Below are 12456 nucleotides of genomic sequence, written 5' to 3' on the forward strand. Positions count from 1 at the left end.
ACCTCCTGGGCTGGTTGTAAGAAGGCAGGCAAGTACAGTCTGGTTCAGGGCAGATTCAGATTGGTGGAGCAGAACCCCATGCACTCAAATAGACCAACTTCCATTGGGACATAGGTAGCCAATGTGGTGACTGTCAGTTTTTTCTAAACTACCACTCATATCATCCCTTCCCATTGTCCAAGTTAGCCAGGGCTGGTGAGTATTAGAACAACATATAAATGGCTTGTTGCTGTTGTTGTTGCTGCTGCTGCTGCTGCTGGCATCCATCTGTCTCGGGAGACAATGGAAAACGGCACCATTGGGGGTAAAGTCAGAGAGTGTCAGAGAGTTACAGTGAGTTACATCAGAGAGTTACAGTGCCTGCTGTGGCTGTAGAGACCAATACAGAGGAGACATGTTTTGTTGCAGCTAGGGCAGGTGAAGGCATCCAGTTGTGCTGCTGGAGATACTGTGTTGCATATCCCTATGTTATAGTAGCACCTATGTGGCAAACTCCTATCAGTTTCATAGTACAGTGGTACCTTGGTTTGCGAACTTAATCTGTTCTGGAAGTCCGTTCTTAAACCAAAGCATTCTTAAACTTCCCATAGCAGCGGGGGACTCAATTTACAAATGGAACACACTCAACAGGAAGCGAAACATGTTCTGCTTCCAAGGCAAAGTTCATAAACCAAAACACCTACTTCTGGGTTTGCACCGTTCTTAATCCAAGTTGTTCATAAACTAAGTTGTTCTTGAACCAAGGTGCCACTGTACTTAACTGTTGCAGCTTCAGCATTGTCTATAGTAACTTGCAATGGCTCTCCTGGATTTCAAACAAGGGACTCTCCCAGTCCTACCTGGAGATGAATTTGGGACCTTCCATTCGTAATGTAGGTGCTCTACTACTGAGCCATGGCCCTTCCTCAGATAGTGGTGGTAGCACCAGCCAGCAAGCTTGGTCCTCCTACCATACCTCCTACCTTCCAGCTCTACCTGGAGATGCTGAGAATTGAACCTGGGACCTTCTGCATGCAAAGCAGATGCTATACCATTGAGCTACAGCCCTTCCCCATGCAGAAGCATTGCAAGCACATACTGCTATCCCCATTCTCACTTGTGGGGTTATTTCAGCTACTTACTCTCGTATTTGGATAGCCTTGCGTAGGTTTCCAGATTCAAATTTGGAGAAGAACTTCAGGCATTCTGGAGCATCCGAGCTCAAGGAGCTGAAACAAGATTTTCAACAGGATTATGGAAAGGCTTGATGGCTGAGGAGCAGCAGCTGCTACTCCAGTTCCCTATTAGGGAAATTAAAAGAGGGCAGCTGGGAGCAACAGAAATGCAGCTAGCTGATCATTGTTTGGATCCCCTGTAGGTAGATTAGCTTTTCATCCTCTTGCTTCTGTTTCAACACTGATGGAAGGAGAAGAGGCTCCATGAAACCACTGTAAAGCAAGTACATGATTGTCTGGGAAGTTTCAGCACTGATCGCTCTCCAAACTTCACAAGAAGCTGGCCTGTACCATATAAGACTATTTGACTACTTTAACTATCTTCACAGTCTCAAACAGGGCACATTCATATCAATGGCAGCTGCCCCCTGGAGAGAAATTTTACACTTGGCTCTTGGCTGTATTTTACCCTTCTTTCAGTGATAAGATGACTTTGTCAGACACTGGTCTTTTTCTCTGTCACAACTTGGGTGGAAATGGTATTGGCAGGATACACAAACAACCTGAGGTGGCACACGAGCTCCCAGCCATTGCTTGGGTGAGGCCGTGCCTAACATCACTCACTTCAGGTTGTCAGCGGGGCTCCAGTCACATGGCCTGGACCACATTAGGCTCTCTCCATTGGTCAACTCTCATGGACATATTTCAGCAAGTATTTTTCAAACAGAACATCGAAGTTCGAAATGGAAAACTAATCTGTGACACAGTGCCATGCGAACCCCACTTATCTGGCTGTAATCCAGTGATGGCCAGACTTGGCCCTCCAGCTGTTTTGAGTCTACAATTCCCATCATCCCTGATCACTGATCCTGTTAGCTAGGGGTGATGGGAGTTCTAGTCCAAAAACAGCTGGAGGGCCAAGTTTGGCCATCACTGCTGTAATCAATAAAGTTATGGCCTGTTTTCACTCCTACACATCTTTTGGGCCACCTGCACACCATACCTTTAAAACACAATGATGCCACTTTAAATAGTCATGGCTTTCCCCCAATGAATTATGGGAGCTGTAGTTTGTTAAAGGTGCTGAGAGTTGTCAGGGGACCCCTATTCTTCTCTCAACTATACAGTTCCCAGGGAATTAACTGTAAATTCCTCTTCACAGGGAAGCCTGGAAATTGTTCTACCACTGAGCTATGGCTCTTCCCCTTGTAACCAGTGGTTTTACCTACTGATGAATCCTGCTCCCCTGGGAAGCCTGCCTGGCGCCCACTTTGCAATAGCAAACAAATACTTTTTATCCCTTTTAAGCGGCTTTAACTTTTTGTACTGGCTGTTAGTCCTTTCTACCCTGTGATCTATTGTTTTACATAGGGGCTGTATTTGTATTTTGCTGTTGTAAGCTGCTTCGGGAGTACTGATTAGTACTGAAAGGCAAGATATACATTTCAGAAGTTTCATTTCGGAGAGCAGCTACATCACTGTGAAGCTCATTCCCATGGAGATATGCCAAAGCTCAAGTCTGATTATAGTACAGACATTTGTGTATCTGCTAACTTCTCAGATTCTTTTCACTGGGCTGTTTTTTCAGCATGTGGGAGTCATAGTTTGTGGGGGAATGAATGTCAGTCCTGACCTCCTTTCACATTCCATCTGACTTCCATTAGACATTTCATTCTACATTGGATGTCTTATACCTAAAAGCATTAGTAGAAAAGAGTCTGGAAATTTTAATAAATGCAATAGTTAGTTGCTTGCCCTTGCTCCAGCTCCCAATGACATCATCCTGATCTAGAAGACAGAAACTTACCTGGAGCTATCCAAGTCAAAGACAACTCGATTGATTATATCAGCTGGCTGGATGACACGACGGATGTCATCAAATATTTTGGCCCTGTGATGAGAAGAACAAGGCTTAAACCGCTGAGGAAATTATGCACACAGAAAAAAATCTCTCCCCATTTTTAAAAATATCACTGTCTCTCTGCAGCTTCCACCCTCAATTCTTTAAAACAAGCAGAACTTTCACTAAAACATGTAAGTGATCCAGTTCTGGACTTCAGCCAGCCAGCCATGTCCTCTCCCAGGAAACTCCATTACATTTCTTCTCCACCCCAGATTTCCATTCCTCCTCATCCCTTCAACAGACACTCAGCATTATCAGGCTACTGAGCATGCTCAGTTGTAATTGGAGAGACAGGTGGCCCATTATAGTATGGTTTTCTAAACAGGTTTTGTTGTTGCTCTTCAGCTAATATTGAGGTCAGTGGAGGCTGGTCGATTAGGGCACTGCCCCACCAATCTTAGCCTGCCCTTGGCCAGCCATCACCTCCCTGCCTTCTTACTTACAGCCAGTCCAGGGGGATGGGCAGCTTCCTTTTCCTTAATTTCAACATTGCCCTTGAAGAACTCAGCAGGAAAGAGGATGCGGGCAAAACTAGAGGAAGTTGGCTCTACCTATCATTGGCTCTGGCTCAGCCAATCATTGGCTCTGGCTCCAGCTAATGATTGAGCTCCCTGCATTCTGCCCCATCAGCATCAATGGGCACCAGCCACCAGTGCTTAAGGTACCCCCAAGGCATGCTGATAGGAGCCTCTTGTTTCTCCATGGTCACATTTTGACCATGTAACTGTTGGCACTTATTCCCCAAGTTGGCTGTTAGAGGGAGTGATACCTGACATTGCTCCATCTTATCACACATGACACTTTGCTTGTCTGTGTGTATGTCTTTGTTCTGCCCTATCTTTATAACAGAAAGGGGGAGACTTACTTTTGGATGCCATATCTCCTCTGCTGAACAGACTGGCTATAAGGACATGGTTGGTGACCCCAGAAATCTGGGAATGCCAACACTCTGTAGTCTGGAATGGACTGTGTGGAGCCAGCCCTTGCCATGTAGAAGCGGGGGTTGTGAAAAGGGATATTCCCCGGATGTCTCTCCAAAAGCTTTCTCACAACCTCAGAAGCCTCCACTGTCTTTTGGCAACTGGGCCTGCAGGAGTTCATATGCTGAGGCTGAGAAGTTGTTCTGTTCCTCAATATGTCCTTGGGAAGAGTGTGCAGAGTGGTTGCACAGCCTTTGTCTGGGCTGTCGCCATCTCTGAAGAAACCCTCCAAAGGCACATCACAAGCCTCTTTCTCAAGTTCTTGAGACGGATTCTCTTTTTTCACCCAGCTCTGTACTGGAACTCCAGAAGTCCTTTGGGGCAGTTTTCCATCTTCAGTGATTTGGTCCTTTTCTCTGCATTCGGGCTGGTGCTTTGAGGGAGCAGCATTTGGAATGACATGGAGGCAGGAGCCCGTCAGAATCCCAGGAACATCCTCAGAGTTTAGCTCATCTTCAGACTCTGATTCCAACTCCTTTACAAGATGGGAAAAAAAAGATAAAAGGCACTGACATGGCCTCTACCATACAGCAGCCTCTCAGATTTATTCAAAGATTGTAAACCCATCATCTCACCAGAAAGTTGCAGCAAAGTTCTGGACACATGGCCTCATATTGTTTGAGTTCTGATTCAGGCCGGTCAAGATCTGGTTTTGACATGAGCTTTTCAACATCTGTCTCTAAGTCATCATCCTGCAGAATAAGAGCCAGAAAGGTAATTGTGAAAGGCACCATTCATTTGCACCAGGGTTAGGAAACCTGTGGCTCTCCGAATTATGTTGGACTTTAGCTCCCATTATCCCAGGACATTATCTCTCTCCCTCCCTCCCACTCCACCCATCTCCGTGGTGGTGCCTCATGTCAGGAATGGTTCATTCTTGGTTGAAGGATTGCTTGGACTCCCTAAACAATGTTCTCTCTCTCTCTCTCTCTCTCTCTCTCTCACACACACACACACACACACACACACACACAAACCTCTCCATTTTTGTCAATAGGGAGGTGGGTTTCAAGGCAGTGTACTTGGTGTTCCCCACCTTCACAACAACCTTGTATATGGGTTAAGCAGGGATGGATAGAAGCTGGCCCAAAGTCATCTGGTGAGCTTTATTTGTGGCTGGGTGGGAATTTGAACTCTGGTCTCCCATGTCCTAGTTGAACATTCCAACCACAACACTGGCTGCACCTGTTAAAGTTTCCTCTTCCCACATCTATTAAAGATGTAGGAGTCCTGGCTATTTTTGTTGTTTATTATTCGACGCATGGATGGTTGGCCTTAAACAGTGTCCAAAAGAATACATACTTCCTCCTTATTCTCGACATCCTCATTCTCTATGTCCTTCTCGATTTCTTCGTCAACATCATAATCACAATCATCTGCAAGAAGATAAAAGAGAGTCACTGACAACACTAAGAGTCCCACTGATGACCAAACTACCCAAGAGGTTGAGCTCTTTCACATCCAAGGATAAACAACAGGAAGAATTTCACAGCAAATCAACGCCTCAGCTGTTTCCTAACATGTAGGAGTTATCTTTTTTTAAATGACCCTTTTAAGCATCTATCTGACACACTTTCGAACTGCTAGGTTGGCAGGAGCGCCCTCCAGATAGCTAGCTTTAAAAGAGGATTAGACTAATTCATGGATGATATGTCCACCAATGGCAACTAGCTATGATGGTTTATGTTCTGCCTCCATAGCTGGAAGCACTAATGCTTCTGAAAACTGGTTGCTAGAAACCACAGCAAGGAAGAATGCTCCTGTGCTTGAGTCTTGAGGGTTTCCCACTGATGCAGCTGGCCAACCACTGTGAGAACAGGATGCTTGATTAGATGGTCCATTGGCCTGATCCAGCATGCTCTCCTTGTGTTCTGAGATGTTCCTGGACCTCAGTTCCTATCACCTCTGGCCATTGGCCTTGCTGGCTGGGGCTGATTATAACTGGAGTCCAACAGCATCTGGGGGGCTGCAGGGGTCATAGGAAGCTTATTTATATGAAGTTGGACCATTGGTCCATCTAGCTCAGTACTGACTACACTGACTGGCAGTAGCTTTCCAGGACTTTTAGGAAGGAGTTTTCCCCAACCCTACCTGGAGATGCCAGAGATTGAACCTGGGACCTTCTGCATGTGAAGGAGATGCTCTACCCCTAAATGACAGCAATTCCCCAAAATGAAGCTTCTCCTCATTTTAGTAAGGCTTGCACAACAGAACATCTGGCAGATTTTGCTTTAGCTCACTCCTTCTCTCTTTTTCATCCTACGCTTGCCAGCATCTCCTCCTTTTCCACTGTTACTCAACCCTAGCACATATGGTGATAACTTCAGTTCAATGGCAGCTGGGACCCCTTGGGACTGATGGAGCAGAGAGCAAGGAGCCCAGCAGTAGGTGGAGCCAGAGCCAATGACATGCAGAACCAACCCATTCTACTTTTGTCCCCATCCTCCTTCCTGCTAAGTTCTACAAGGGCAACACTCAAACTGTTGGGGAGGAAACTGACAGACAGTGGCACCCCCTGGGCTGGTTGTAAGTTTAAAAAAAGCAGGCCAGTGGGAAGTGACTGGGAACCAACAGAGGTTGGTGGAGCAGTCCCCCATTCATTCAGTCTTGATTCATTCCTTTCCCCTTCCCACTTAACACATTGCAGTAATTTACAGTACCTTCAGACTTTGGATGTGAAGGTCCAGTTGCCCCAGGGATGGGAAAGGAATAGGAGCTGCTGAGAGTAGCTGAAGGAAGTGGCGTCTTGGGGTAGGTTTTCCTCAGGATCTGAATCACCGTATTGACTATTGGATCCAGACTCTTGCTGCCCAAGTAGTCCTAGATGAAGAAACTTAGACAGTTCTTTCCCTGCTGAAATTATTCCTCAAGACTGGGATGAGGACTCTCAAGCCAATGAATCAAATACCTTCGGACCTTTACAACTGAGCTTCAGAACTCCTCTGAGGTTACACGCCTTTCTAGTTTACACCCCTTATCCCCATGCAACATCCCTCAATGGCTGTGCTTTGTGTCCTCCTTTGGTGCTTTTGCCTGACTGGAATGTTTCCTTCAACTCTGATTATGCCTCTCACTGGTCTGGAATGAGGGTGGGAAGCTCAGACTTTTACCGTGCAGAGGTAAGAGTCACACTTTTTGCTCCGCCCAGTTCTGCTTCTGGCCCCTCCCACCACTAGCATGCAACCCCACCCCTGGAAGGATGCCGAAGAGCAAGTGCCGCCCTCAGGCTGAAAAGAATTCCTCATTCCCTGCTCAAGATTTTTATCCACAAGGATCTCAGCTATTCCTAGAGATTTTGCTGCACCATCCTAACAATGTTTATTCAAAAGGATAAGAAATGACAAAGACAGCTCTCTGTGGAAACATCTGAGTGGCAGGCGCAGCCCTGACTTCCCGTGTAGGGTTGTTCAAGAATTCTGATAGAAATGGAAATGGGAACAGGAATTGCCGATTGTAGCTAATTCATCGCGTGCCCAGAACAGAAATCAATCCAGCGAATACAATTGGTATCCACTCTTGTTGCTGCTGTTCAGAAATAATACTTAATTTATTAAGTTTCTTCCCCATTTGCATTGTGTTTCCTTTGTGTTGGAATGAATAGGGTGGAATAACATAAAATAGCAAGGTAATTTACAAAATTAATTATGCAATTTATGTAATTTCCCCCACATTGGACGGTGAGATGAATAATGTAATTTTTGACAGAAGACAAACTGCAGCAGCAGGCAGACAGTGCTCCATGCAACTAATACAAGCCAAAACAGAAGGCCTTTGTACACTCTTATTCCTGACCTGAACACTGATTCATGCACTGCTGCCAGATCTGGTGGGGAGGCAGGTGCTCCCATGAACCTATGAAATGTCCTTCTGGATCAGGCCAAGGGCTGGTTTAATCCAGCATCCTACTCTCATAGTGGCCCTTTTCTGCACTTTCCCCAGATCTACAATTTCCTTTCGCAGGAGGTGGAGGTGGTAGCCAGAACACTGCAATGTATTCCAAATATGCTCACACTATGGATCAAGTCATTACACTCAACACAGGTGGAAGCTGTCTCAGCACATGTGCAAGAGTTTGCATGAAAGAGTGTACACTTGTCGATTTGTACAGCTTCACCATTGAATAGACATGTACACAGAATATACACTTAGTATGCAGATTGTACACTCATTGCATGTAACATGTGAACACGCCTACTGACAAAATACCACCATCCGTAAAAATCAGATACAGGGTTGGAGTCTACAGGAGGGTTTTTTGATTGTTAAATAGATTTTTTTATTCCATTTCCATTAGTAAAAACTGGCTCTGTTGTTGTTGAAACTGCATTGCTGTCATTATTATTGAACAACTGGATTGGTCAACTTGCTAAATTCAGTGATTACCTCTTTTAACTTCTAAAGCTGTTCAAATCCAGTAGACTGGTCATTAGCTGGCTTTGATCCCTAGAAACTGCATCTGGCTTTTCTTTTCAAAATAAATTATTAGTAAACAAAAATAAAGTAAAGATAAAGAGCATAAACAAATGCAGGTTTAAACCAGCATAAGGTTGCACATTATCATTGAACTTGTTCCAAAACACTGCTAAAATACCAATTTTTCCATAAACCTTATAAACTGCTGCTAATATTATAATATCTAAAAAAATTGTGTGGGAGAACATATCTCTGACTGTATCTGAATGGACTGAGGAAAAAAATTGGTCCATAATAACTATGATTCAGCTAATTTATTATAAAAGAATTCAAACTGCAACTGGCTTTTCATGCATTACCTAAGACTATTTTTCATAGCATCTGCCAGATTTGGTTCTGTGGATGTTTTTCTCTGAACTCAGCTGGAGAGGAGATTCTCTTACACAAATGAGTCAGCACAAGTTGCTTCTGCCCTCTGGGATGGAAGCAGAGCAAGTCCTCAGCATCAGGTAACGCAGTCAGGATGCAAGGATGTCTCTGATTCCACCCCATTATTCTCTTCTTTGATTTGTCCTGCACCCCATGATTCCTGAGTGCTAGGTGAATGTTGAGAATTAATTCTGGAATTGGAACATGGGCAGTCTGCATCTAGACATTACAGATGCACTTGTCTTCTTCTTCTTTGGCGATCACTCGTAGCCGAGTAAGATTGTCTTCCATAAACACAGTTTTAAAAGTGAGTCTGTAAGTGACTGTGACAGCCAATTCTGGATCCACATGTCCTTCCACAGTGGGAGCATAGGTTTCAGTGTGGGAGTTGATCATGGTGAGGGTTTGCCAAGCATGCCTTCCTCTTAACGCATTTCTCCCTTTCATCACACTGACCAACACACAATCTTTGCAGTTAGGCTCTATTCCGACGGCATGAGTAATTACCGGTAGATTCTTATTTGCTGCAGCCTTCATCCACCTTCACAGCCATTGTAACATACTGCTTGTTATCTTCCACCTATTCTGCTGTTGAGGACTTTTTGGATCATGCTTTGTCTAGCTCCTCCCTTTTGACCTTACCATCTTGGGTGACCCTGCTGGGAGTATGAGACACCCGACGGCTTCGCTCACAAGGGTCATAGGAACATGCAAGCCCACTCAGCACAACAAGGTGATGATCCAGCAAGTGAGAGATACACTTGTGCCCATTGACAAAACACATGTGCAATATATGTACAATTGTGTCAAATAAATTTTTCAAGAACCACATCTCAATGGTAGAGTATCTGCTTTGCATGCAGAAGGCTCCAGGTTCAATCCCCCAGCACCTCCACGTAGGGCTGGAAGAGACTCCCTGACTAAAAGCCAGTGCAAGCTAGTGTAGACAGTACTGAGATAAATGGACCAATGGTCTGAACTCAGTATAAGGGCAGAGTCCTATGTCCTCTGGCCATCCAATTGCTATTGAATTGTGCCATTGCATAGGCAGCTTCCTGTGTCCCTTCAGTGTTTTGCTGAAGTGCACATCCGCTCCTGCACATTGATATAAGCATCACAGACCAAAATGAATCTTGATGCAACCAGACACCCAAGCACCCTGGTTTTTAGTTTTGGCAGTGTTTTGCGTGGACAGGCGGAGTCCCCAGATCCCGCGCGGTCCCCCCGTCATGTGGAATAACGACTCAAGACAACGTGCTATGGGATTAAATTGGCCACAACTTTATTAAATTTCAAATATGGGTAGACCTTGGCTCAGGCATTGGGCATTCTCCCTCCCCAGTCCCCAGCCGGGGACCTAGGGAGCATCAGGGTTATCCAGTGGGGGGGGATGGGCCGGCTCTGGAGAACATATGTTCAAGCAGAGATAGCCGCCCCCGTAACGCCAACGCCGCAGGGGAGAGCAATGACGACCTTTCGGCGTACGGTCAAAGCCTCCCTTCAGAAAACCCCTTTAACGGGGAACCCTGGTATCGCCGCCGCAAAGAGGAAGATGGACAAAAGGATTCCGCCCAAGGCCTGATACCGCCAAAGTTGTGACGTTTTGCTACGGGAAAGGCGAAACCTGCCAATGCAGGGAAATTCCTTTCTGGCCCTTTAACAGCAACCTTAACGTAGCAGCGCCCGCATACCTGTGAAAAGTTAACCTGCAAAACCTGTGAAGAAAAGTTAACCTGCAAAATGACATTAACTGAGGGTGGGTAGGGTGGGAGAAGCTCTGGAGCCAAGTGAGGATTCCCAGGTAAGATCCTCCCTCTATTGTGTGGGCAGGTAATCCCTCCCCTACCTGGCCTGGTCTCCTTGGCAACGCTTCCCCCAGGTGGGATTGGACAACTGACTGAGGTAGACCTCCAGGTATCCCACCTGAGGGAAGGCAAAGCCAAGCCTATGCTGTTGGAGCCGCTCCAGATCTAGGGGCTGCACGCGTCCACGCAAAGGGCGCCCCCCGTTTTAAGCGGGGAGCGGTCATTGTCAATGTTTGCAGATGCATGAGTAACAAAGAGCGAAGGGAGATGTGAAAGAGCTAAAAGCTGCCTGTAAAGTGCTCTGAACAAAATCCAGAAATTGAAAGGGGGAGAAATCCAGTGGAAATGGCAACTAATTGTTGCAGCATGGAATGGTGCTGTTCAGGATTTCAGCAACTCCATTCCATTGCCCACTCCACATTTTCCATTTTGTCCGCAACAGGTTGTTGGCATTCCATGTCTACTGAGGCTGTTCAGTCCTCATCCAGCTGTTTTGAAGGAGGCATATGGTTTATTGGAGGAAGAGGGCTGCCCTAATCCCCCTAACACTTCCCTCTTGTGTGTGTGGTTGGTGCCTATTTGGCGACATTAAATAATAATAAAAATGAGACTCTTAGCTTGAACCTCAGAAGTAGAAGGACTGAGAGAACAATGGAGATTCCCCAGCATGTTGGCTTCCTTTCAGGACTAGACTGGCTAATTCAGAAACCGCAAAAGGTTGGGAGGAAATTCACAGGAAGAGAACCTTGGACGAATCCTTACTGCTTGGTTGTCAGCTAAGCACAAGCCTCTGCAATTCTCTCCTTACAAATTAAAAAAAACACACCAACCTTTCCCTGCCTGCTAAATGACCGCTGTCTTGGTGGCGAGGGCAGAATTCTTAACCATTTCAGATGTGTAGTGTTCCATAATCTTGGAGGCATTGCTGGTACAGCTCAAATACCCAAAAGAAAAAAGAAAAACCCGTCTCCAGAGAGGGAGAAGCAGAATGGCAAAGCGATCATATATCTTTGCTGCTAAGCTGCATGATGCCCATCTACATAAGAATGTGATTGGTTTTTCATCCCTGATGATTTGAGGGAAAGCCTTCCAATTCCCCCATAACAGAAGCAAAGCACGAAGTTCAGTATTGCTGTGCAGAATAGGCATGTGTGTTTATTAAGACACGCAGCCTGCAACAAAATGTTGCAGTGTGTGCTCACCGTCCTAGCAGGAATTGCCCCATCCTCCAAGATACTATCAGTTCTTAAGAGCTTTAGGGAGGGCTGTGGCTCAATGGTAGAGAACCTGCTTCGCATACAGAAAAAGGTCTCAGGTTCAATCATCACCATCTCAAGGTAGGACTGGGAGAGACTCTCCATCTGAAACCCTGGAAAGTCACTGCCAGTCAGTGCAGACAATATTGAGTGAAATGGATTGTTGGTCTGATCCACTGTAAGGCAGCTTTCTATTATTATGTATGTTTCTATTGTTGTAGATCTAGAGTTAGCAAATGTTAGAAATTAGTAAAATGGTAGAATTTGGATAATATTTGGAGTATTGATGGGAAGATTCTGGGCCAGTGGGAAAAATAAAGGCAAAGCTTCATTTCCAGCTCAGGGTCTCACCTAGGATAGAGACCATTATTATTATTATTATTATTATTATTATTATTATTATTATTATTATTATTATTATACTGCCCTATACCTGGAGGTCTCAGGGCAGTTCACAGAACAAAATCAAAATATAAAACCACATAATCAAAATAAAAACAACAACCCAATAACGCC

General features: G+C 45.3%; 1 protein-coding gene across 1 annotated transcript in view; it reads right to left on the reverse strand.

The window, feature by feature from the left end:
• AGBL1 (AGBL carboxypeptidase 1) overlaps positions 1 to 12456 on the reverse strand; it is a 401756-nt gene that overhangs the window by 314488 nt on the left and 74812 nt on the right. Inside the window, exons 8-13 of the mRNA XM_028706413.2 lie at positions 6698 to 6857; positions 5340 to 5413; positions 4613 to 4729; positions 3923 to 4512; positions 2962 to 3045; positions 1122 to 1208 (exon numbers count right to left, since the gene is read on the reverse strand). Coding sequence (XP_028562246.2) covers positions 1122 to 1208; positions 2962 to 3045; positions 3923 to 4512; positions 4613 to 4729; positions 5340 to 5413; positions 6698 to 6857 — 1112 coding nt within the window. The remainder of the gene's footprint in view (positions 1 to 1121; positions 1209 to 2961; positions 3046 to 3922; positions 4513 to 4612; positions 4730 to 5339; positions 5414 to 6697; positions 6858 to 12456) is intronic.

This window comes from Podarcis muralis, chromosome 14 (genome assembly GCF_964188315.1).
Source record: "Podarcis muralis chromosome 14, rPodMur119.hap1.1, whole genome shotgun sequence".
NCBI classification, from domain to species: domain Eukaryota; kingdom Metazoa; phylum Chordata; class Lepidosauria; order Squamata; family Lacertidae; genus Podarcis; species Podarcis muralis.